Consider the following 27,392-nt stretch of genomic DNA (forward strand, 5'->3'; position numbering starts at 1 on the left):
CAGGACAGTACTACCTAGGTTGCTCTAATTCCAAACCTTCTCCCTTCCACTTGCCTCTCTTTAAAACATAACTGATCTACCTACATGTCAGCACCCAAACATCTTGGTGTGAATGGATTTATAGTTTGTTGAATAAAGTCATTGCTTTTTGGTAGGTGGGATGGGAAATCTGATGAGGCGAAAGAACAGGATGAAGGGAAAAAGAACATCTACTTAACAGTTCAGGATACGGCAGGATATTTTCTCTCCTGGGATTTGGGCAAGCCAAGATTTAACAACCAGCAATTACCCAGCAACTGATAGAACTGAGAGAACATTCATTTTTTTTTTTAAACTTTTGCCATTCAGTATTCCTTTTCACACATTTTCACTGTGTGAAATGAAAACGTTAAGACTTATCTCAGCAGCCACAGCAAAGAGCAAGTATTAAAAATCAAGTGAGTTTCCAGGAGAAGAAAACAAAGTTAACCCTCAATACAAATACAACTCGGCCAAAGGTGTGGCCCACCCCTCTCCGCTCCACTATTTTCAAATAAGCCATTTCCACCTTCATGGACTGCGAGCTAGTGGCTCCAGGCTGTGACACCACTACATCCCAGCTTCAAATCTCCCCTTGCAGGCAGTTTGGGGGTAAATAATAAAATTAGCATCCTAACACTACAAGTCGTGAGACTGCTTAGGAACAATCTTAATTTGCTTACTGGAACTCCTGTAGAAGATGCTTTGAACCGCTTTAGATACAATAGGTTCAGGTAAAACGGCGCTGCCTTTCCAACCACAGCCCCGCAGACCCGGTCTGCAAATCCCCCAGCTGGCCGAAGGGGCCGGATCCGCACATGCGCAGTCAGTCCCGTCGGCTGTGCGCTCAGCCCCGCCCCCAGAGGCGCCGCGCTCCATGACAGCCAGCGGGCGAACACATGCTGACGCGCAGGCGCAGTCTGGGCGCCTTCGGGGCACCGCCGCGCTTTCCCGTAACGTGCCTTGAGTCTTCATTTTGCGACGTGCCGCTAGGCCAGGCAGGTGCTAAAAGCCCGGAGTCGTGGACCCCGGCCAGGTCTCAGCAGCATGGAGGCGCAGGGTGTCGCGGAGGGCGCGGGGCCGGGCGCCGCCAGCAGCGTGCCCCACCCCGCGGCCCTAGCCCCGGCTGCAGCTCCCGCCCTGGCGCCAGCCCCGGTGGCGACCGCGGCCTCGCAGTTCACCCTGCTGGTGATGCAACCCTGTGCTGGGCAGGACGAGGCCGCGGTCCCCGGGGGCAGCGTTGGGGCGGGCAAGCCCGTTAGGTACCTGTGCGAAGGGGCCGGGGATGGCGAAGAGGAGGCTGGGGAGGACGAAGCGGACCTGCTAGACACTTCGGACCCTCCAGGGGGAGGCGAGAGCGCGGCTAGTTTGGAGGATCTGGAGGACGAGGAGACCCACTCGGGGGGCGAGGGCAGCAGCGGGGGCGCCCGGAGGCGGGGCAGCGGCGGGGGCAGCATGAGCAAGACCTGCACCTACGAAGGCTGCAGCGAGACCACGAGCCAGGTGGCCAAGCAGCGGAAGCCGTGGATGTGCAAGAAACACCGCAACAAGATGTACAAGGACAAGTATAAAAAGAAAAAGAGCGACCAGGCCCTGAACTGCGGTGGGACTGCCTCGACTGGCAGCGCGGGAAACGTCAAACTCGAGGTATCAGACTTAGCTGAGGCGTAGGGGTGGGCGGTGGAAGAAGAAACCCAGTCTTAACGCAAACCGCATCTCCAGGGCCGGCCCATTGCTTCTAAATGGGCCGGGTTGCAGTGACTGGGTTACTGGTTGAGAATTAGAATGTTTGCCCTAAATTAAAGTTTATACCAACATGTGCAAAGCAGTAACAGTTCTGTTGCACCCATATGATAGGTGCCGAAATTTCAGTAAAAATAATGTGACATCGGCACAGCTGTCATAGATCTGGGATATGCCTGGAAGGACATAGTGTAAATGTTCGGTCTGGTTCATCGCTAAAGGAGACTTAGGAACCTAGATGAAGTTGGTATTTCTGAGAAAGTCATCTCTTTCGGTTTTCACTACTGTATTCTCAGTATCCAGTTCTCAGTACCTCTATTCGTTATACTCCTTGATTTAGTACTTTGTTTTTAGTGTCCTGTTCTGTTAACCCTCTTCCTAGTACCCTATTTTTAGTACTACTATACTCAGTTGCCTGTCTGTAGTACCCCTGTACTTAGTACCCTTTTCTTACAACTCTGTTCCCAGTACCCCTATGTTTAGTCCCTTGTTCTCATGTTCTCACTACCCCAATACTTAATATACCTTGTTCTCAGTATCCTTGTTCTTAGTACCCTGTTTTCAATATCCCTTTTCTTAGTACCCCTGAGGAGGGGAAAAAAAAGGATGATAATGGGGTATAAGTCTCAAAAAACTTTTGGATTGTTTGATTTGAACTGAGTCAAAGGTAAAACCAGTGTTCTGGAGTTGGACTTCTGGGTGCAAATCCCTGTTCCATCATTTGCTGGCTGTGTGGCTTGAATAGGTTATGAAACTCTGTAAAATGAGCATTAAAATAGTATGTCATTCACAGTGTTGCCGTGAATATGTGAGCCATTCCATACTGAGTGTTCACACAGTGTCCAGCAACTGGTTAAAGTTTGCAAACCTTTGCTGTTATTATTGTTATCGTTAGTGGTATACTTTGAGGCTGTCACAGATGAGCAGATATTTCTTCTTGTGAGAGCTATGTAATCCCTCAGTGTAGAGAAAAATTTAATTTTGTTACAAGTGATCCAAGCCAAGTATGGTGGCAAGTGCCTGTATACCCAGCTGTACTCGGGAGGGTGAGGTGGGAGGATTGCTTGAGACCAGTGGTTCAAGGCTGCAGTGAGCCTTGTTTGCATCACTGCACTCCAGCCTGGATGACATAGTGAGACCCTGTCTCGTTAAAAAAAAGAAAAAAGTGGTCAAAAGATTTTTTTCTTTAACTGCAAGCTGTCTTAGGGTCTTAGGATGTATTCTAAGTCTTTAAATTTCTTAGTTTCCGGCTGAACTTGAAGTGCTCCATTACTAAAATATTAGACCTTGTAACTGTTTACAAATGTAATGTTCTAGGCCAGGCACAGTGGCTGATACCTGTAAGCCCAGAACTTGGGGAGGCCTAGGAGGGAGGATTGCTTGAGCCCAGGAGTTCAAGACCAGCCTGGGTAACATAGGGAGACCCCCATCTCAACAAAAAATTTTAAAATTAGCCGGGTATGTTGGCACATGCCTGTGGTCCTAGCTATTCAGGAGGCTGAGGTGGAAGGACCATTGAGCCCAGGAGATTGAGGCTGCAATAAGCCATGATTGTGCCGCTTCACTCCAGCCTGGGTGACAGAGCAAGACTTTGTCTCAAAAACAAAAAGTATAATATTCTAAATATTTCCAAAATCTACAGTTGCCAGTGTGTCATACTTAATTCACACTGGTTAGGACTGAGTGACTTCTCTTTCCCTTAAGTTTCAATCTTTTGGAGTAAGAGGACTCCTTTGAGTATCTGGTGACTTAATGAAGACTCTTCCTAGAAAAATCCACTATGTAACTTTAATTTTGCATACTAATTAATGGGCTCAGGACTTCTGTAATCTTAGTTTAAAAACTCCCTCAATCCATATTCTTATTATATGTTTTACCAAATCTCTGATTATGGGGAATTAGAGAAATAAACACCTGGAAAAGCATGAAAGTTAGTAAAAGTGATCAAGTTTCTTCCTCAGTATGTTCCACAGGTGCTCATTCGCTTCAGAATTCTTTAGCGAGGGAGAAAAATAATACTTTTTTTTTTTCTTGTTTTTTTTTGAGACAGAGTCTCACTCTGTTGTTGCTCAGGCTGGAGTGCATGGTGCGATCTCTGCCAACTACAACCTCCACCTCCTGGGTTCAAGCAGTTCTTGTGCCTCAGCCTCCTAAGTAGCTGGGATTATAGGCATGCACCACCACCCCCAGCTAATTTTTGTATTTTTAGTAGAGACCGGGTTTCGCCATGTCGGCCAGTCTGGTCTTGAACTCCCGATCCTCCCACCTCAGCCTCCCAAAGTGCTGGGATTACAGGTGTGACCCACCACACCCAGCCTAATAATACTTATTTTCAAGAAAGAAGTAGTTAACCTGTGGCTGCCTACGTTTTGTTTTTTTTTTTTTTTTAACTACCTAGCATTTACATCTACAGTAAGGAAAATATATAGAAGGCAAATAGATACTGAATTAGAATCTCCCTCTGCACCTCCCACAAAAAGAACCTCATAATTGACTATTTTGTTACTTATTTACTTATCTAATTTTTAGAGATTGGTCTCACACTGTTGCCCAGGCTGGCCTCAAATTCCTGGGCTCAGGTAACCCTCCCGCCTCAGCCTTCCGAGTAGCTGGGATTACTTCACCATTGCACCCAGCTTCACTATTTTGAAACAATTTGCATGACTTTTTAGAGAAGGGAATTAATTGCTATAAGCAACAAATAATAGCTTACTATCCAATTTGTCTTATATTGTGGGATACTTTATCAGTTCTGAGGAGGTAACAGGATCTATAAGTCTTTATCTTTGTTAAACTGAGTGAGTGTAAAGAAAATAACGGTGCCAGTCAGGGTATAATAAGAGCCAACTACGTAGTCCAGTTTTAGTAGTTCAGAGGAGGATAGATCATTGTAGGCTGAGATACTCCAGAAAGGCTTTGCAGAGGAAATGTGACTCAGGATAAACCAGAAAGGATGGGTAATAGTTTATGCTTAATGAGCTGAGTTTCTTATGTGTCAAGCACTGTGTTAAGCTATAAATGGAGTCTCACAACCCTTCAGCAATGGGATAGGTACAATGTTTTACATACATGGAAACAGGCACAGGGAGGCTAAAGAATTTGGCCTAGGTCATACAGCCAGCAAGTACTGTACTCAAACACAAGCAGTCTTATTCTAGAGCCGTCGCTTTTACCCCCTTACTATACTGCTTCCCTAGAATTCTGGTAGATAAAAGGAAAGAGAAGCACATTTTAGTAAAGAAAGAGAAGTAGGAATACAGAAAACACTTTTGTGAAGATAGCAAGTGGACTATTCTAGCTAAAATGTAATAGTTGAGTGGAAAATTTATGAGAGAAAAATTTGGAAAGATAGTCTTGAAGCCATTTTTTTCTAGTATTGAATGCCAGCCTATGGGATTTGGGTTTGGAGTCTTTAAATGAAATGATAATTAGGAGGGAGCAGAGGATCCTACCCTGATGGAGTGGGTTAAAGTTGAGAGCCTATAGATTTTGAGACTATTTCGAAGATCATTATAGTAAGACTGACAGGTGATGACGGTATCTTCTGCTATGCTATGAGCAGCAAGATTAGAAATTAAGGTCTCTATTCCAATGAAGGATTTATTAAGGTAAAAAAATTAAAGAAATTAAGGTATCTAAAATTATTTCTTACACAAGCCGAGGTTAAGTGAGGAACAAGTGTGTATAATGTCTACTCCACCAATCTAAGAACTGTGCTATATGAGAGACACATAAAGGTACTAGGGATAAATGAATTGACTTCTGTTGGTGGGATTGTTGTTATTAAATATCTGAAAAGCTATCATTTAAGAGAAGGAGTAGACTTATATGGCATAGTTCTGAGGTGAGTGGGACTCTTAGGCATAAATCACAAGGAGTATGTATTTCAGCTCAGCTTAAATAAAGCTACCTAACATTCTACCGAAATATCAGAGCTATTCAAAACCAAATGAAGTGTGGCAAAAGTTGGTAAACTCTGTAGGACAAAGAGCATTGAAAGTTTTTGAAAAAGAATTCCAACATCTGTACAAGTTTGGACTAGATGAGTTAAGGTTATTTTCACTACAAGCTTCTCTATCTAATTCAGTATCTAATATTTTGTGGTATTAAACTTTTGAATTTGCATAGTGAGGTTGTGAGGGTGGAGGGTACTGTACCGTCAAGTCAATTTCAGCATTCCATTATCTTGCACATAAAAATTAAAGAATCTCATAAATAAAATCAACTCGGGGGTCGGTGGGGGAGGAAGAAGTTATTTTTGTTTCCTCTGGGTATTAGAATTTTCTTTTTACAGCTGTTACGTGTTGAGGCCTAAAATATTTAGGGATGAAATGTTTTTGTAATATAAGGTTGGTAAACTTCTCATAATGAAAGAGATTAAGAGGATATTCTCATAGATAACTCAGAGGCTGGTAGAAAGAAGGCCAAGAGAAAAAAACAGCATAGATAATATTCTAAGTAAAGAAAAAAGAGGTTAAATTCATGTAAAGTATGGCTTTCTGGTAAAACATTTATAGTTTTATATTTACTTAGTAAGAATTTTGGATGTGGTATTGTAGCATAGTTTTGTAAGAGTCAGAATATTTCAGTCAGCTAAACAATATTTTGTTATGCCAGCAAAATTGCAAGTATTTAAGATGCAGTCAGGTGACTGGGAGTACCTGACTGGTAATAAGTGCGGCTGATTTTGTTTTTGGGCAGTTAAATCTCAGGGTAATGGTATCATTTTAGGACTTGCCTGTTTTGTTCATACAGGTGGCAGGAGACTATACTAGTGCTTTTTCAAGCAAGTTTATCTAAATTTTGAAAGATTTGGTTATCAATTGCTTCTTTAAACAATATTTTACTACTCCCCCATTTGTTTTGGTTGTTAACTGGGTAAAAGCTATCAGATATCTTATTGAGCAGTGTATAATTTGCCTCTGAGTTCATATATTTCATCCAAAGGCAAGCAGATTATGTTTTGGCCTGGATAGCATTATAAAAAGAGAATGGTCAATTCCACTTGGCATTTTTTGTAATGTTGAAAATAGCTCACAAGTAACTCTGCCTCAATCTTAGTGGCCCACCTCTCACACTGTGACTCTATCACACTGTATCACACACTATTAATTTTGAGACCTGTCAAGAGACTAAAGAACCCAGGTTGAAAATCAGGTGGGAGAGGGAGCGAGAAGGAATGTTACATCAAATTAACTGCCAGTATCTTGCCTATAATGAAGAACTTTCCAGTATTACAGAGACTGGGCAAGAAGAAGGAAGAAATGCAAAGACCTTTTCATTACCTCTTTGAAATACCTGTAATCATGACTTATTACATTAACTGTTTATCTCTTTGCATTTTTATCATTTATCCCAGGAAAGTGCAGATAACATACTCTCCATTGTTAAACAAAGAACAGGATCTTTTGGGGATCGTCCTGCAAGACCTACTCTTTTAGAACAAGTGTTAAATCAAAAAAGACTGGTAAATATCTGTTTGTAAATCAGTTATAAATGTGTTAACAAGCGTTTTTTGTTATAAATGGAATTATTGAGATTTTTGAGATTTTAACTCATGACATCACACTATACATCAAAATAAATTCTTAATAAGGAGTCAAAGTTTTAAAAAAAGAATCAAAACTTTACCTCAAAAATCTGTAACGAGATTTTTTTTAGCTTATATAGACAAAATCACAGGGAGAAGATTATAAACTTGACTACATAAAAATGAATGCTATAGTCAAAACTAGTGGCAAAATGCACAATAACCTAGAGCAAAAATATGTACAACAAGTATAAAAGACTGTGGTTATTGTGGCTGATATTTTATCACATAAAATATTCCTGGTTGGGCATGGTGGTTCTTGCCTGTAATCCTAGCACTTTGGGAGGCCAGGTGGGAGGATCACTTGAGGCTGGGAATTTGAGACCATTCTGGGTAACATAGCGAGACCCCATCTACAAAAAAATTTAAAAAGTTGCTGCGTGTGATGGTATGTAGCTGTAGTCAAGAGGCTGAAACAGGAGGATTGCTTGAGCCCAGGAGTTTGAGGCTGCAGTGAGCTGTGATCATACCACTGTACTGCAGCCTAGGCAACAGAGCACCCTATAAATCACTAAACATGATCAGTTTCCTTATATATATATAAAATATGTTTGCCTCTTTGACAGCTTCAGTCTTAACTGCAAAGAAAGGTTATTACAACAAGTCCTATAATTTGATGAGGAAAACCTTTGATTTCAATACACTGCAAAAGATACAAACAGAGAAAAAAAGGCGGAATACCATTAAATGATATGGAAAGGTATTCAACATCAGTAAAAATAAACAAAAAGTGAAAATTGTTTAAACGATTACCACAATGATGCAATGATGTTGAGACTTTCATGAAATGGGCATCCTCCTGCAGTTAATGGCATTATATATTGGTATAGCACTTTCAGAAAGCAGTGGGCATTATGTACCAGGAGTCATCCCTTTTGACTCAGACATCACATTTAATATGAAGGCATTTACAGGACATAAATCCTAAATATGGATGGAGTTAAACATAAAGATATTGCCAGGAATATATTTATCATAAATAGTAAAAAGGTAATTGAAACAACCTAAATGTCCAACAGTGTCATAACAGCTAAGATGATTTTTAAACAAAACTAATAAATAGAAAACGTACTAAGATATAAATACATATAATGTTGAAATCAGGATTTAATGATAGTATGTTCACTTTATTCGGTTTATCTTTTTGCAACTTATTGGGGCCAAAGATTTTTTCTTTATAAATTTATGTATTTTATTATAAAAACATATTACGGGAGACTGGCAGGATGATTGCTTGAGCCTAGGAGTTCAAGACCGAGTGAGCTATGCTCCTGCCACTGCACTCCAGCGTGGGGAACACAGACCCGGTCTCTAATATTAATCATATGTTAATCATAGTCTGTTATATTTGTTATATTATTACAACTATATTTTAAAATGAGTGTACAAAAAGGTATTGGATGTTTTGGAGCAGTTCTATTAGTTTTTTTCCTGAAATTTTGGTATATACCTATATATACACGTATATAAATGCACACCTACACACACAATTTTAAATTTCTTTATGAAGACTTAGTTGGCTAATGAGAAACTTGACTTCTAGCACTAGTTTATATGTATGTACAAATTGGCATTTAGCTGTTATTTTCACATGTAGCTCCCTGTCATCTCCATTTTTTTTCTTGCTATAATCCTGGGTCAGTGCTCTTTGTTCTTACGTATTTCAAGAGATATATTTGCTAGCATATTATAGAAGGCGTTTCCTTTGTGCACAGAGTCACCAATAACAGACTTCACCTGTTATTTTTAGGTTTTAGTATTTTGATGTGTGACATCACATTATTTTCAGTTTGCAGCTTAGTTGCAGTGCATCAGATGTAAAAGTGATTTTGATTCAGGCATATGTTTGTGAAATATTGTGTCATGTGTAGGGACACATCAGAGTAATTTCATAGCATGAAAACAGTCTAATCACATAGATTAATGCTATTAATAATTTTTTTCTTTTCTTTCTAAGTCGTTACTAAGAAGTCCAGAAGTAGTGCAATTTTTACAGAAACAGCAACAACTATTAAATCAGCAAGTTTTGGAGCAAAGACAGCAGCAGTTTCCAGGAGCATCAATGTGAGGGAACTTATCAAGAACATCTACATGGTTTTTATCTTACTGTAATAGATGAGCATATTTTTTTACCAAACATAAATGGGGTAATAATATATGCCTGTAGAACATAAACATTTTCCTGTAAATGTATGTGTGCATTTGGGGATAAATAAGTATTGCACTTTGTGCATCTAATCTTTCAGATTACTATGAGTTTGAAGAAGTCAGCCTATCTTTCCAAAATAACATTTAATTATAATGTTTTTTAAAAATATATTCCTCTTCAGTCATTGTTACTGAAGGTAATGAAGCAGTTACTTTCTGTGGAAGTCATAAAGTTAATAGATATTAATCTTGACTCATCTAGCTCAGTGGTTCTCATCAAGGGTCCATTTGATTGTCATTGTGACAGTGAAAACCACTGGTTTTTAGTGAGTGGTCAGGAATGCTAAATGTTCTGCAGTATCAGGGGTAGTCCCACATACTAAGGATTGTCTCACCCACAGTGCCAAAAACACTCCTAAGAAATGTTGATGGCTATTTTGTGGTGCTAACATGTAGCTGGGGCACCTATAATTGGGTTCTCTTAATAACCTTTCTTTGCAGTTAAGACTGAAGCTGTCAGAGAGGTAAGCACATTTTATATAGATGTAAGGAAAGGGATTATTGTTTAATATCTGTGAATTTAGGATGTGCATCTCTTTTCAGAGGTGTGCTAGTAAAACCTGAGGGATTAACTAAGCACACTGGGATGTGTCTCTTACAGTTGGCTTCTATCTTTCATGTTACCTGTTAGTGTTGATCTCTTAAAGCAGATATTTCTTGTTTGTTGAATTTGTGAACAGTATACATCTCAGCCCACCAATGCCAAGACAAAATTATTTTTCTTATACTTATTTTTATTAAACAAAATGAAAAAGATCCTTTTCAAAAAGGAGATCCTGAAAATAAAACTAACAGTCCAGCATTTTGTCATTGTTTTTCACAATTGAGCTATCTCAAAACTGCTATTCCTAAGTAATGTTCAAAAAGGATGGGTAATCTGGATACTTTTTTCTTATACTTTCTACTAGGAAAACTTTAAAACTTTTAAAAAGGCAAACCTACCAATAGGAATAACAAATAAATGTCAAGAGAATATATCCAATATTAGGATATAAATGTATGTGTCTCAAGTTTATACAAAAATTTGTTACTTGTTTTTTAAACTCTATATATAGTTAAACTTAATCATGGCTGTTCTGAGAAGTACTTATGGAAAGCAAGAATGTTTTTGTTCATTTTTTTAACGTGTGTGTTTTTACTTGCATATCTGTTCAAAATGCTTTTAACAAAATTAATTCATTAAAGTCCAGTTGTTGACCTTTGAGTTGGCTGATTTCTTTATTCTGTTCTTTAGTTTATTCTTACTAGACGCAGAGGAATTCTAGTCTTGGTTTTAAAAGTCTCAAGTTGGAATCTTTCAAATGTTTACTGATTTATAATGTCCCATTTCTTTTTCTAGAATTAGAAAATATGATTAATATGAATATTGTCAAATAGTTCTAATTGCTTTTGTGTAACTCATTGAAATGGAAATTTTAGTATTTTAAAAAATCATTATTATACCCTCAGTTTCTAACTGTCTTTAGTTTCTAACTTTCTTAGCTAGAAAAATTAATGTTCTACTCATGACCACAGATACTGTTGAAGGTCCATAGATTAGGGCCTGTGTTCAGATAGCAGTTTATTTGAAAATGGACTGACTTCCCTCACTATAGAAAAAAAAAATCTGATTTAAATACCTCTTTTATTGAGTTTGAAGGTAACAGGGTAACAGTTGTTTTTAAAACATTTTAATGAAAATACTTGACATGTTTAATAATCAGGTGAGTTGATCTCACCTTTCAATCAAAAGATGAGCTATTTCCCCGATTACCCCTGACATATAGTACTCCATCTTCCATTAGTTGTTTGGATTATTCTAAACCACTGGAGATGAACTTTCTAAAAAATCATCTACTGCAGCAAAATAAATCTTTCCTCTTCAGAGCTTTACCCTAGTAGCAGAAAAAGATGTAGCCTGTCTTAAGATGTATTCCATAAGCACAGACGCCGATTTTTATGAGCTATTTGTAGCTTGGGCTTTAGAGGACCCGAGAGTATGTGCAGCATGAACACCCAAATGGAAAGCTGAGGAAGAAGCCAGAAGACAAGCTATGACTAGCGGGAGTTTGTTTGTGTTCCTCCTATAAATTACACCTCGAACGATTTACTTTTCTTAAATTGGAGACCATAGTCAGCACTAATCAGATTTTATACCGGTTGCCTTTGAAAATCTAATAAGCAGCAGGATATGTTAATAGTAATATATTAATGAACATTACATATTAGCATTAAAATTGTTAGTGTTTATTATGGCAATATGGTTATATCATTAAACTATATATGCATACCTGCACTTCACCATCATGCTGATTAAAATCATCTGCAGAAACTTGTGGGGGCACAGTGAGGGTAATTGTGACAGCAGTCCTTTTCAGAAAATGAAGGAAACCAGCCAGTACGGTGGCTCACACCTGCAATCTCAGCACTTTAGGGGGCCAAGGCAGGCAGATCACTTGAGCCCGGGAGTTTGAGACCAGCCTGGGTAACATGGTGAAACCCTGTCTCTACAAAAATACAAAAATCATCTGGGCATGGTGGTGCACACCTGTGCCCCCAGCTACTCAGAAGGCTGAGGTGGGAGGATTGCTTGAGTCCAGGAGGTTGAGGCTGCAGTGAGCCCTGATCCTGCCACTGCACTCCAGCCTGGGTGACACAGCAAGACTCTGTCTCCATAAACAAAAAAAACAAAAAAAAAAAAATGAGGGAAACTGAGTATTAGAGACATCAATATTTTTCTAAGAAAACCTAAAATGGTCTGCCAGTATGGAAATTCAAGTTTGCTTCATAGCAGGGTGTGCTGAGACTCTTAGTTTTGAGTTTCTCTTGTACTTGCAGAGCCGGCCTTTTCTTTTTAAACTATCCATCATGACATGTACACCCTGCCTCTTAGGGTAATTAGATGGACCCTTTTGGCCAGGGAAGTGCTTGTCCAAGAAAAAACAAACATTGATCTCTTATCTGGGTGCCCTTCTCTGGATAACATGCCCAAATGATATGTTACTGTGTCTCTATTTCTTGTTCACCTCTTTAATGCCAACAACAAAGAATCAATTGCCTTTCGCAATTAGTCCCAGACATTTGCTACCTTTAATGAGTTATACAGTCCACCCAGTATCTCACTTTCCTCAACATGTCCTGCTTTGTTAGCAATTGAAAGTGACTCTAGCCCCTGCCCAGGCCGGGCATTGCCCATTCTGAAGGGCAAGAACAACTTAGAACTGAGACATTCAGAGCAACTCTCAGGTACCCAGTTTGGAGAGGAAGGCTGACTGCTGAGTGCTTTCTGAGCAGCAGCTCACCAGTCCCTGAGTGTCTCTCCGGCTATGTGCTGAAGGTCAGATGCTGGGGCCACTGTGGTGACTATGCCAAGCACAGCAGTGGCAGGAATGGCAGTGTCCTCAGAGGCCAGTGCTGCCTGACTGCCTACACTATGCCCTTGCTGGGAAATGTAATAGCTCACCCCTAGTGTTAGTAATAGTGATGCAAGATTTTTTGCTCCTTAGTTCAGCTAAATCTGGGTTCTTGTCTCACAGCCAGGAAAAATTAGGTGCGAGGGCACATTGAAGGGTGAGGAGGGCAGAATTTACTAAGCAAAAAGAAAGCTCTCACCAAAAAAGGGTGGGGGGCGAGGTCCCACCAGTAGGCTCCCACCTCACAAATTGAATACCAGGTCACCACAAACAAGCTGAAGAGACCAGGCCCCTCCCCTGGGTAAGGCATGAATTCCTGGTGACTCTGCCCCATTCCCTCAGTGCACATATGGGCCCTTAGTCTGAACCATTCCATAATGACTTATTTCCCATATTATGCACGTGTTAAGGGAAAGAATTTTTCACTGTGGGCGTGTTTAGGCAAGCCCCCTGAGCGCAATGACCTGGACAGGTAAGAGGTTCTCTGGTACCCTTCCCTATCTGCCTAGGCATTTGGCTATCTCCTACCTCTATCAATAGGAGGCAGGAATTGATGGGTTTACTTCTAGCAACCAAAATGGCAAGGCTTCTCACGTGTTCTTGGAAAATCAAGAACAGAAATCTCTTAAATAGCTGACATACAGGCATAGCAAGTTGAACAAGATACTGATCAGAACCAGAGTAGCAACCGTATCATAAACTGCAGGTACTGCCTGTATTTTGTGATAAGCTGCTTATCTGAGACCTCTTGATGAACAGCAGGCAAAGTTTTATCAACATTCCAAACACCTGAATGATAGGCACAATTACAGCTTTCCTACTGTTTCAGTGTGTTAGATAACTGAAAAGCCCCACAGCACAGTGGCTCAAATAACTTTTTTTTTTTTTCTTTTTCCTCACAGTGTTGTGGGTTGGCTGAGCTGAGCTGAGAGTTTCTTCTGGTAGTCTTGCTTGGGGCATCTCATGAGGCCACATTCAGATGGCAGCATGGCTGTGACTGGACAGTCAAGAGGACCTCCCATCATCCTCCACAGCTGGAGGCTTCAAACCAAAGGCCCCTGTGCCAGTCCAACCCATGCTCAGTTTTTGTCATTTTTACACTTTCAGTAATTAAATTCCTTTTACATTTTGTAATAGTTGAAAAATAATTCAAAACAAAAATATTTTGTGATACGTGAAAATTATATGAAATTCAAATTTCAGTGTCCACAAAGTTTTACTGGAACATAACCACAACCACGCTTATTCACTTATGTATAATTTATAGCTCCTTTTGCACTACAGTGGCAGTGCTGAGTGGTTGTGACAATCACAGAGACCACATGGCCCACAAAGCCAAAACTATTTACTATCTGGGCCTTTAGAAATTCTGCTGGCCCCTTCTCCAGAACCTCTGTCCATCATAGTCATCTTTTTTTTTTTTTTTTTTTTTTGAGATGGAGTTTTGCTCTTGTCGCCCAGGCTGGAAAAGAATGTTGCGATCTCGGCTCACTGCAAACTCTGCCTCCTGAATTCAAGAAATTCTCCAACTCAGCCTCCTGGGTAGCAAGGATTAGAGGTATGTGCCACCACACCTGGCTAATTTTTTTTTTTTTTTTTTTGAATTTTTATAGAGACTGGGTTTCACCATGTTAGCCAGACTGGTATCAAACTCCTGACCTCAGGTGATCCACCTGCCTTGGCATCCCAAAGTGCTGGGATTACAAGCGTGAGCCACCGCACCTGGCCCACAGACATCTCTTCATTCAGTAGTCTAGCATGGGGGCTTGCTCCCAAGAGTAACGTTCCAAGAAGACATGCCCCAAAGTGCAAGTACTCATTCAAACTTCTGCTTGCATAATGCTTGCTTGTTGCGGGAAGTCAGGGACCCCGAATGGAGGGACCGGCTGAAGCCACAGCAGAAGAATATAAATCGTGATGATTTCATGGACATTTATTAGTTCCCCAAATTAATACTTTTATAATTTTTTATGCCTGTCTTTAATGTCTTAATCCCATCATCTTTGTAAGCTGAGGATGAATGTCGCCTCAGGACCCTGTGATGATTGCGTTAACTGCACAAATTGTTTGTAGAGCATGTGTATTTGAATATAAAATCTGGCACCTTAAGAACATGATAACAGCAATTTTCAGGGAGCAAGGGAGATAACTTTAAAGTCTGACTGTGGGCCGGGTGGAAAAGAGCCATATTTCTCTTATTACCGAAAACGTAATAAGATAAGATAAATATCACTGAATTCTTTCCCCAGTAAGGAATATTAATAATTAACCGCCCTGGGAAAAGAATGCATTCCCAGGGTGGGGCCACTAAAATGGCCGCCCTGGGAGTGTCTGCCTTATGCAGATATAAATAGGGATGAAACACGCCCTAGGGTCCTGCAGCGCCCCCAGGCTTGCTAGGATTAGGAAATTCCAGCCTGGCAAATTCTAGTCAGGCCGGTTCTCTGCTCTTGAACCTTGTTTATCAATGACAATGCATGCACAGCTGGACATGGACGTTCATTAGTGATTCTAGTTTCGCCCTGACCTCCTGCCTTGTGATCTTTTGTCATCCTTGAAGCATGTGATCTCTGTGACCCACCCCCTATTCATGCACTCCCTACCCTTTGAAAGTTGCTAATAAAAACTTTTTGGTTTTACGGCTCAGGTGGCATCATGGAACCTGCCGACATGTGATATCTCCCCTGGACACTCAGCTTTAAAATTTCTCTTTTGTACTCTTTCCCTTTATTTCTCAGACCAGCCGACACTTCGGGAAAATAGAAAAGGACTCACGTTGAATTACTGGGGGAGAATTTCCCTTGATACTTGCTAACATGCCATTGGCCAAATTAGGTCACATAGCTAACCCAAAGTCATGCGGGTGGCCATCAACACTGGGATGTGTGTGGCTCACTGGAGGTCACTGAAGTAAAACCTCCCATAGTTACACAGTAAGTTAGTCAAATTCTTGGTTTATTGGACAGCTGACAGCTGTAAGAAGGACCCTATGTTAATGGAAATGGATACAACCTAATAACATGAACAACAGATAATGGTTTTTAACCATTAACTTCCATTGATGATGGTTCTGATTAGAGCACAAGATAACTAGTGAAATGAGAGTTCCCTTATCCCCCTTGCAGGGCATGCGACAAGGGTATGGCTCACTCCTTTCATCTCCCTGTTGCTCAAACCCATAGGAGGAGCATGCAGACAGGCAGGTGCAGAGGCCTTGGGGAGCGCTTTTGGGCTTCGGCCTAATGGCAGCATCTAGGGATGGCTGGCTGTGACTCCTGAATCCCAGGTGGCCGTGTGTTACAGTGTGCTCTTTCAGCTCTGCCGTCTGCAGATGGATTATGTTAATCAGCTTGATAGACCCTGTGCCTTATCGTAAGGGCAGTGTCCAGTGTGACGGGTTTCTGTACCCACGTTCTTACCCAGCATACCAGAAGAGTCGGATGACACGTGGACTTGAAGGATGAGTGCAAGGTTTTATTGAGTGGTGGAGGCTCTCAGCAAGATGGATGCAGAACCAGAAGCGGGGGACGGAATGAGAAGGTGCTCTTCCTCTGGAGTCCGGCCGTTCTTGTTTGACATTGAGATGCCTCTTCCCTTCTCTGCCGTGCCGCCCTGCCACTCCCACTCTTTGTCACTCTCTGCCACTCTCTTTCTCTGCTCCTCTCAATGTTCAGCCACGTGTGTCTGTGCCTGCTAAGGTCTCAGGTTTATATGGCCATGGGATGGGGGCATGAAAGGCCAGAGTGGTCTTGGGAAATGCAACATTTGGGTGCAAAAACAAGAATCCCTGTTCTCACTTAGGTCCGTGGGCACAGGCCCAAGGGTGGAGCCCTCGCCTGGGACCCCACTCTTCTCTACCCAGCACTTCCCTGCCTCCCTCCAGTATCAGTAGTAGAGTCTTGTGATAGGCTGGATAATGGCCCCCCAAGACATCCATGTGCTAATTCCCAGGATTTGTTGATGTTGTCTTACGTGGCGAAAGGAACTTTGCAGGGGTGCTTAAGTTGAGCATTCTGAGATAGAGAGATCAACCTGAATTACCTGGATGGGCTCAGAATGTAATCACAGGTGTCCTTACAAGAGGAACGCTTGCTTACAGAAGAAATAGGAGATGTGATGATGGAAGCAACAGGTTAGAGAGATTCAAGAAAAGCACAGCCAGCCAAGGGAATGCAGGCAGCCTCCAGAAGCTAAAAAAATAAAAATTAAAATTAAAAAAAAGCAAGAGAATGATTCCCCCTAGAGCTTCCAGAAGGAACTAGCCATGCCACCACCTTGTCATTATCCCAATGAGACAGATTTCAAACTTCTGGTCTCAAGAACTGTAAGGGTAAGAACTGTAAAATAAATTTATGCTGTTTTAAGCCACAAAATTTGTGGCACTTTTTTACAGCAGCAACAGGAAATTAATAAAAGTCTTCCAGTGCTAGGGGTTGAATCTCATCACATTTCTAAGGCAAGCACTGCTTAGTATCTTGCTTATTTAAAAGATAAACTTAGCTAGTATAAACAATAGTGACCACCTAGATTGTATGCTATAATACTTGTAACTAAATGTAAGAAAAATGATTGCATACTCTTTGTTTTGTTGTTTGTTTTGAGACAGAGTCTCACTCTGTTGCCCAGGCTAGAGTGCAGTGGCACAATCTTGGCTCACTGCAACCTCCACCTCTCTGGTTCAAGCTCTTCTTGTGCCTCAGCCTCCTGAGTAGCTGGGACTACAGGCACACACCACCACACCCAGCTAACTTTTGCGTTTTTAGTAGAGACAGGGTTTTGCCATTTTGGCCAGACTAGTCTCGAGCTCCTGACCTCAGCTGATCCACCCGCCTCGGCCTCGCAAAGTGCTGGGATTACAGGCATGAGCCACCGCACCCAACCAATTGCATACCCTGGATCAAAAAACCATTTCCCTCAAGTTAGAATATGTGATATTTATTGTACATTGCGTGCCCTCTGCTGCTTACCCAAAGCTTTCTAAACCTTAACCAAACTCGTAAAGCTTATAAGCAGTGGGACAATTTGGAGCCTTAAACTCCCAAATTCTGAAATGTCTTCCGACACGATTTTCCATAGCAATCTGTAGCGTGTCTGGAGCAAGGATGGGGGGATCATGATTCAGGGGTCCCCAAGGAGGGTCTATCATAGACTGTTGCTTTTTAAAGTAACCAGTAGCAATGCTTTAAACTGTCATTGTAGATTTAAGAACCTGTGGTCCAAATGTCTCAGTTTAGTATGTAAAACCCTTTACCTCCAAGCTCCTGCCTATTTCTGCCTCTCTCCTTTACTTCAAGCCATCATGATTTACATGGTATAATGCTAATGGATCATTGTTTCACAGAAGTTCTTTCCATCCTTTTAGTTCTTTTCCACTCCTTCAGCAAGATGGAGAGCTCTCTCTTGTCCTTCAGCACTGAGCTTTGTATTTCCTTTTTATGCCAAACCAGGAAAAACAAATAGTAACTTTGCCAACTTTTGTTTGCAAACGCCTTTCATAGTAATCTATAATCTCACCAACTCCTTTAGAAAACAATCATCAATTTAACATTTTTTTCATCATGTATGAAAGAAATGATTTTAAGTAATATTTTATTGTATATCAACGTTTTAAACATTGTACTATAATCATTTCAGTATACCTTTAAATATTTTATTAAGACAAATTTCACTTTCCACAGTCATGTAGTGATGGGCTATATTTAATTTGTTTTAAAATAACTGAGTCAAGAAAAGCAAGTGTGTCAACAATGAATTGTAAAATGGTATATTTAGCTTGAAGACTGAATGTATAAGGAAGTATATACTACTATGGCATCAAAAAAGACAAAACACTTTTACAGTATGATGTTGGGAATATTTGAAATTAAACATCAGTGGATCATTTTGATAATATTTATGTATTTATTTTTTGAGACAGAGTCTCACTGTGTCGCCCAGGCTGGAGTGCAATGGCAAGATCTCGGCTCACTGCAACCTCTCAACCTCCCAGGTTCAAATGATTCTCCTGCCTCAGCCTCCTGAGTAGCTGGGATTGCAGGTGCCCTCCACCATGCCCGGCTAATTTTTGTATTTTTAGCAGAGACAGGGTTTCACCATGTTGGCCAGGCTGGTCTCGAACTACCTCAGGTGATCTACTCACCTCGGCCTCCCAAAGTGCTGGGATTACAGGCGTGAACCACTGCTCCTGGCCTATTTTGATAATTTTTAGGCTTTTCCTTCCTAAATGATGAGACTAGAGAGAAGTTAGCCTGCCACTTGCAAGCGTTCTCTCCAAATAACACATTGCAGGTGTGAATTCTGTTTGGCTTAAAAACCAAACTGAATATAATTTTCCTTGTATTTACTCCATTTAACGTTGGCATTTAGATTAAGAGTCATTCTGAGGCCATACCTAACATTTTTATCAGATGCATGCAAATAATGGAACCATCAGTCATCATGCAGAGGTAAACTTTCAGAATTAGTGTCTTTTTGTTCACTTGGTCTTATAACATCAAAATTCTTTATGCTTGTCATACTCAAATTCACATTATGAAAACAAATTAAATGCTTAGAATAAAAGCAATTTTAACTGTTTAACTGCTAAAGCTACTTTTCCGTGCTACTGCTATGCAGCTGGATAACTATTTCCAAACTGAAACACAAGCGCGCTTTTCTGATCCCTATCTGCTGTGCACGGTCACACGATATGCAATTGGAGGCTTGCAACGCATTTTATTTTGAAAGGGAGAAGCTAAATACTTACTGATATTTTTAAAGGAAGAGTTAAAAACAACTACCATTTCTGCCTTTACAAGGTGATCCCCAAAAGCCTTTCTAAACAAACAGTAGCTGGCAAATGCTGAAAATGAATAAATAGAATCCCTGTCCTTAAACACGTCCCAGGCTGGCAGAGAGAAGGATAAGTAAACAGGGTGGTGCAGGAAGCGATACGGACCATCGATGGGCACAAAGTATTATGGGAACACAGAGAGGAGCCACTAACCTGCTTTAGAATGCCCAGGATGATTTAACTAAGAGAACCGACATGAAGGATGGCAACTTCGATCGGCCCAGAAGCCTTCTCTGGTACTTACCCAGGGTCTGATGTAGATGTCACTCGGTGGTCCCAGCAGCTTGTCTCAGCTGACAGCACACTGCTTATTATTGGTTTACTTGTTCATCTTTCTCCACAAAACGGTAAGCTCCTCAAAAGCAGGGACTTTGTCATTGTATCTACAGTGCCTGCTGATGCATAAGAACTGTCTGATAAGTAAATATAAGCAGTCTATGATGAAAGTACTTCTCTAAGACAGGCTGATGTTTAAAGACAGTATTTTTATGTCTACACCACGATATGTTTAAAGAATGAGTATTCGTGTTTGAAATGCTAATGCCAAATATTAGGTGCAAGCACAGGGTCAGGAACCATGGGAGACGCAAACAAGACACAATCACTGCTCTCCAGAAACTTAGTGTAAACTGGAGGCTTCATGGTCCCCACCTGGATCTAAACTGGCACATCTTTCATGTGTTTATATTTTGGAGTCCCACAAAACACTTTTTGTGAATAAAGGGCTCCATTTTGTTAAAAAAAAATCGACAACTCTGATCAAGTAAATAAGAAAGCTGTTTTCTAGGTGTAGAGTTTCCCCTTCCTTTTTAAGATTAGAAGGAAATTTAGATGCAAGGAATTGAGAATTTACATTTTTAGATGTGTTCATATTTCTTTGGATTTCATCTTAGTTTTCCCTCACCAGTTGCCTTTTAGCACCTAATAGGCAATCTGTAGCAATGTACAGATGTTATACAAGAATAAAAGTGCTCATTCTTCCCTATACACTGCAATATCACGTATTTGCTACTATCCAGAAAAAGGTTCTACATATATCCTTTCTAAAGTTACTGTGAAGTATCTTCAGGATCTATACTTCACAATGGTTATTCTAAGGTGTTTAATCAAAACCACTACCAAATTTCTCTATAGCATGTGGAATTTAACATCCCATTTTCAAAATAGAATGGTTTAAAATTAATTGACTTAAGATGCTGCAGATCCACATACAGTGAATCTTCTATGAGGTTTACAGGAAAAATGAGCCAAAAGACATATAGGTACGGTATTCTTTATTATAAACAATCAGATAACAGTGTAAGTGTGCATTTGATGGATAACCGAAGCCAAGTTATAATAGAAAGCATGACTTCACTCAAATAGAAAGTTTCTTTGTTGTTGATCTGTTTTACATTAATTTGAATTTAACATATGCTAGGATCACCTAAACTTGTCATACAGTTCTGCTATTAAAATCCTAACAGGGAAAGTCAAAATGTGAAATGCATGTTATATTTTGCTTTATTTGTTGAATATATATATATATACACACACTAAATATTTGGGACACATTCAAAGTTAAGCAGGTGCTTAGAGTCTATCAAGTGATATTTATGAAATGTTTTTGTTGCTGTTTTGTTGCTGTTATGGGAACATCCATATCCTCAGAAGACAATAAAAAAGAGGATTCTAAATGCTAGCTGGTTGGCTAACTTTTCCTGATTTATACTGAGTGTAAAACAAAACAAAACAAAACATAAGGTATATGTGTTAAGTAGTGACATCTTTATAGTTCCAAAACAGTGGCAACTATTAAAATATCATCCAGCTAAAACAAACTTTTCACAATTTTTTAACAGAAAAATAATAAACCAACAACAAAAACTGGTAAATGTTCTGGGTGTTGTTGAGCAGACCAAAATGTTACTACAGTGTTCTCTGTTGTGTGATCCTTGTCTGTGGCAACCTTAAATATGCACCGCAGTGCTCATGTTTAGAGGCTTAGCTGTCTGCTTCAATAGTTATCCTGGAAAGAATGCTATTCGGTTTTTTCTTTTATTGTCTACGTCAAGGAATGAGTGCTAAATGAGCACATTTAGAAGCCTGAAATCAAATACTGCATTCATTTTTTGAAACTCTTGGTAGCAAAAGAAAAAGCTGATTAAAATATGATTATGTTACAATGACTAAGGGGTTAACTTCTCATCACTTCTAAATTCTTCAAATTTTACAAGCATCTTAATAAAGGCTTTTGATGAGACATGACTGGTGATGATCATATGTGCCAATTTAGTAATTTATTTGTCACAGAAAATTCAGGTTCACTGCAAAATTGTGTTCTGGCTTCCCAAAGCTGCAGGGAAATAACAAGTTTTTTGTTGCTTGATTTCTGTTTAGAGGCAGGGTGTCACTTTGTCACCCAGGCCAGAATGCAGTCGTGTGATCACAGTTCACTACAGCCTCAAACTCCTGGGCTCAGGTGATCCTCCCACCTTGGCCTCCCACAGTGCTGGGACTACAGGAATGAGCCACTGCATCCAGATTGTTTTTTGTTTTTAATGTCATTTATGAGCCACCAGTTTAGATTAATTCTGTAAAGGTATAAGATTACCAGAGGAGGCCGGGCGTGGTGGCTCACACCTGTAATCCCAGCACTTTGGGAGGCTGAGGCAGGTGGATCACGAGGTCAAGAGATAAAGACCATTCTGGCTAACATGGTGAAACCCCATCTCCACTAAAAATACAAAAATTAACTAGGCGTGGAAGTCCACGCCTGTAGTCCCAGCTACTTGGGAGGCTGAGGCAGGAGAATCGCTCGAACCCGGGAGGCAGAGGTTGCAGTGAGCTGAGATCGCACCGCTGCACTCTGGCCTGGCGACAGAGCAAGATTCTGTCTCAAAAAAAAAAAGATTACCAGAGGATAAGTTCGATAGCTGGTAGATCATGAAAGCTATGTTTGATCGCTGGAGCAAAAGCTGTGTTGAAGTTCTCCCATGGAATGGTTCCCATATGAGACTCACCATATTAATGCCTTTTCCAAGAGAAGGGGAGACAGAGAATTATTGGAAAATAGGGAAGCAAGGAGAGGAACAAAAACCACTTTGAGACATGGAAGAAAAGTAGCATTTATACAAGGAATCCATTACCTGACTCTGCAGAAGAGCAAGGAAATAAAAATTTCAAAACAGAGATAAGAAATCAATTACATTCTTTCAAGCAAAAGACAGATTGCATTGTTTTGTTTGAAAAGTTCTGAAACATGATGATGTCTGTACAAACAGATGCACTATTAGATTCTTGGCTCCATGAGGGCTGGGACTGTCTTCTATTTACATTTGATACTACAGTGCCTAACATTGTACCTGACACCTATAGGTAGGTGCACAATACATAGTTGATGAACTAATCAACTACAGATTTTTCTAAACACTACATGAGCCACATATTACATTTTTCAATGTAAAGTGTAATAATTCTTTTCTATTGTGTATGTATGAAAGTTTCTATTAGATAACACTAGTCATTATAAGAGGTGACAGTAGTAGCTCAATCATATCTTTCTCACATGATCATTTCTACCTTGAATACAATTTAATTAGAAAAACTACCATGTGCACTAATGCTAGAAAGAGTTGAGATAAAATGTATAAATGAAGAAACTTCTTGGATTACTGAAGTGCTGTCTGTTACAAGCATAACTGCTATCTTAAATTGTATATTTTTAAAGAGGGTGTGAAATATTTTTCCAAGCAATGTAGTGTTTAGTGCATGGCAAGTATGTATATGAAAGTACCTGGAAATTTGGGGATTTTCCTCCCTCATCTAAAGTAAAATAAGAACATGTTTTTAATATTGTGTATATTTTTAAAAGATATATTATTATTCATTACCACTGTTCCCCAGAAATTATAGATGATTATGAAATTAGTATCACTTTACTTGGGAATTTATTTCCAGCTATGAGACTTTAGATAATCACTGGAGACACTAGGTTAAATAACTCATTGATCCAATAATGTGTCTAGATTTTCTCAAAGTCTTTACTGTTGCTTTAGTAATCTGCAAGGAGTTAATATTTGCCAAGAGGCAAGAAAACGTGGCAAAAGAGTGTCCTTCCCAGGAGACTGGAACGTGGGAAATGAGAAAGTGTAAGTCGACGTGTGACACTTTTCTCCAACCTTTGCTTTCACCTGCTTCTTGACACCAGACTGAAACACGTGCTATTCTGGCATGCTGCGCAGACTCAAAGTTTGCAGGATGGCATGACACAAACAACCAGGACAACAGGAGCCTGGTCTCCTCTGTGGAAAGCAGGAGTCTCCCTGGATGGCTCTTGGAGCAAGTTCTGGTCTTATCTTGTAATTTGGGAAACAGCATTTCATGCTATTTTCGTATTTATTTTCCCATATTAGACTCTGTTTTTACAGCGGTAGACTGAGGGAACATGACTTTCGGCTTCACAGTTTTTTTTTTCTTTTCCAATCACAGTTTGTTTAAAATGTACCACTGAATATGAACACAGGAGCCCAGCTACAGGTATGTCAACCTTAGAAATAAAGTTTCTATGGATTATCTCATTAATTCATTGTACAAGCTTTTTTTGTTTTTTTTCTTGCCAATAGCGCTAAAAGTGACATCATTTCAACTGGAGGGGTTTCACTGCTTTGTTTCATCTGAGTGATATATGCTCTAGTGCTGCTAATACCTGACTTTTGCTGTATAAACAGTTTCAGTGTTTCTGTGAGGCCACACAACATGCTTTATAATGACACGGCTGACTAAAGCTGCCTTTTATTCTGCTAACACCCTGCAAATACTGTTGACAATACTGCCTCTCAATTGTTTCCTCCCACGAAATCTGCTGCTTATAGCACAGGCACCAAAGGCCTGCTTTTCCAATTGCACTGTGCTGGCATCAGGTTAACTAGAAAGCACAAAACAAATGGTGATTAAAAAAAATAGGAACAGTATACATTCTGTGTATTTACACATGCTTTTAGAAACCTCAGTTAGTTGCAAATCTGAAATGATACAAGCCACTCCCTGCAATAGCCTCTATCCTATGGAAATGCAGCTTAAGACATGACTGTTAAGACACTGAAGAAATGGGGTTATGTGGAGAGCCCATCTGAGTCAGAACTTTGTCCAGCCACTGCAGCGGCCCATGAAGATGAATCTCAATCCAGCAGGGGGTGCTGGTGACATCCTGACGATGATACTCAGCGCCCCAACCCTGAAAAACAAGAATGGAGCTGAGTGATGGTGCCACACTTACACTCAGCCTCCAGAGCCCCAGGCACAGCTCAGCAGGGGCAGAGCCCACACTCCAGGGTAGCTCCTGAGACCTGAGACAGAGAGAACATGGCCTCTACCTTCCTGTAAACACGGGTCAACTCTCGCACCAACCAGATGCCTTCAGATGAATCCAAATCAGTAAATTCCCTCGCAACTGAATACTCGGATCTAGAGAGGTTCTGGCACTCCAGTCACATGGGAAGCACTGAAAAATCATTTTCCCTTCCACAAAGGAAGAAACTTGACCTTTTGTTCACCCCTTCATGCCCAGGACAGTGTTTTGCTCGTTACTGCAGACCAGTGACTGGACCTGAAAGTCGTAAAGACAGAACTGGAAGGCGCTCTTGGTTTTTCAGGGCTGATTATCAAAGCTTGCTTGTTCTCTCTCGTTCTCTCTCTCGCTCTCTCTCTCTCTCTGGTTCACCTGGCAATTTCCCTTTTATCACCATTCAAAGGAGAGACAGTAAAAAAAAATTTTTTTAACTAATTTGCATATTTTTCTCTATATGTTATACACCAATGAAAAGATATTTCAAAATGAAGGGATATCACAGCCAAGTCCATCAGTTTTGTGACTGGGAGTGATCACTCTGTAGAGTTTTTTTAAAACTTGGATTTCAACACAACCATGCTGCCTGATCACATTTTACTTTCACTACTGAGAACCTCAAGCGGACCTGTGATGTCCCCGGCAGTCACAACCTACCCTCCAGTCCCCTCTTTCATGTCTCCCTCCTAGGTGACTGCTCCTCCCCACGAAAACCTCCAACCCCTTTTTCCCTGTCCATGCCTGCAACTGATGGATTTCTTTTGTATTTTAACGAGAAAAAGGAAGACATCAGAAATAAGAGTTTCCACAGGACCTGCACCCACATACTCGGCCTTTCTACCTCTTACCACAGATTAATTATCTATGTTTCCAAATAAGCTGGTCCATCCATTTATGCACTCTCAGACCTGCCTTCCCAGAGACATCATTCCAGCAAATCTTCTCCTCCTCTCCTGCAATCTTTTGCATCTACTATATCATTCCCGTCAACCTATGAACACACTTGAAATATCTTCCATCTTAAAGATGCTTCTCCACCCCCACCAGCTACTGCCCTATGTCTTTATTCCCTTTCTGGCAAAAACCCTCAGAAGAGTCATCCACACTGGCTGTCTCAATTTGTCTCCTTCTATTCTCTCTTAAATCCATTCTGATCGTTTCACCCCAGCCGCCAACAAAACTTTTCTTGTCAAGATCAAAAAAGGCCTTCATATTGTAAAAATGAATCATTAGCTCTCAGCCTTTGTGTTACGTGGGTAGCATTTGATTTAGTTCATCACACCCTCTCATCAATGCACTGTCTTCTTGGCTTCCAAAGCACCACACTTCTTGGTCTTATTACTACTTCACGGGCTGGTCTCTCAGTTTTCTTTGCTGATTCTGTCCCTTCTGTCCCATCTGTAAACGCTGAAGTGTCCCAGGGCTCAGTCCTAGAGCCCCCTTTCTTCTCTATTTTTATATACTATTTATTATTATTATTAATTATTATTATTATTATTGAGATGGAATCTGGCTCTGTCACCCAGGTTGGAGTGCAGTGGTGCGATCTCGGCTCACTGCAACCTCTGCCTCCCAGGTTCAAGCGATTCTCCTGCTTCAGCCTCCCAAGTAGCTGAGATTACAGGCATGCGCCACCACGCCTGGCTAATTCTTGTATTTTTAGTAGAGATGCGGTTTTGCCATGATGGCCAGGCTGGTCTTGAACTCCTGACCTCAAGCAATCCACCCACCTTAGCCTCCCAAAGTGCTGGGATTACAGGCGTGAGCCACCACTCCCGGCCCTTCTCAGTTTAAACTCAAACCTTTGGTGTTCTCATCCAGACTCAGGGAGTTAAATACTGTCCCTTTGCTGACAATTCCTAAACTTGTATTTCGAGCCCAAATCTCTTTCCCCGAATCCAGACTCTTACATCGAACTGGCTACTCAGCAACTCCACTTGAATGTGGACAGACATCTCATACACCTGCATCTTCTCCATCTTGATTGAAGGCAACTAACTTCATCTTCCTCTTTTTCTCACTCCCACGCCTCATCCGCCTTCACAATTCAGAAGCCTTCCACTTCTCACAGCTGTACTGGATCCGTCCAGGTGAGGGCGACTCTCACCTGAATATTGCAATAGCCTCCTAACTGGTTTCCCTACTTGCAACCTTGTCTGTATAATACCTATCCTCCACACAGCAGGCAGGGCAATCCTTTAAGAACAGAAGTCAGATCATGAAAATGCTCTGCTCCGATCCCTGCAAAAGCTCGCCACCTCCTCAGAGTCACCGATAAACTCC

General features: G+C 40.7%; 2 protein-coding genes across 5 annotated transcripts in view; one reads left to right on the forward strand and one right to left on the reverse strand.

Annotated features, from left to right (window-relative positions):
- Positions 1–924: 924 nt before the first annotated feature.
- On the forward strand, positions 925–10,763 carry RFXAP (regulatory factor X associated protein). The gene is made up of 3 exons (XM_007960150.3): positions 925–1,665; positions 7,121–7,228; positions 9,309–10,763. The coding sequence occupies exons 1-3, from the start codon at positions 1,066–1,068 to the stop codon at positions 9,417–9,419; spliced, it is 819 nt and encodes a 272-aa protein (XP_007958341.3). The 5' UTR covers positions 925–1,065; the 3' UTR covers positions 9,420–10,763.
- A 10,277-nt stretch (positions 10,764–21,040) lies between these two features.
- SMAD9 (SMAD family member 9) overlaps positions 21,041–27,392 on the reverse strand; it is a 75,671-nt gene continuing 69,319 nt past the window's right edge. For all 4 annotated transcript variants that reach the window (XM_007960179.3, XM_007960175.3, XM_037986805.2 and 1 more), the window contains one exon: positions 21,041–24,998. In XM_007960179.3, the coding sequence (XP_007958370.1) occupies positions 24,855–24,998 (144 nt within the window). In that variant the 3' untranslated portion in view covers positions 21,041–24,854. The remainder of the gene's footprint in view (positions 24,999–27,392) is intronic.

This window comes from Chlorocebus sabaeus, chromosome 3, assembly GCF_047675955.1.
Source record: "Chlorocebus sabaeus isolate Y175 chromosome 3, mChlSab1.0.hap1, whole genome shotgun sequence".
Taxonomy (NCBI): Eukaryota; Metazoa; Chordata; class Mammalia; order Primates; family Cercopithecidae; genus Chlorocebus; species Chlorocebus sabaeus.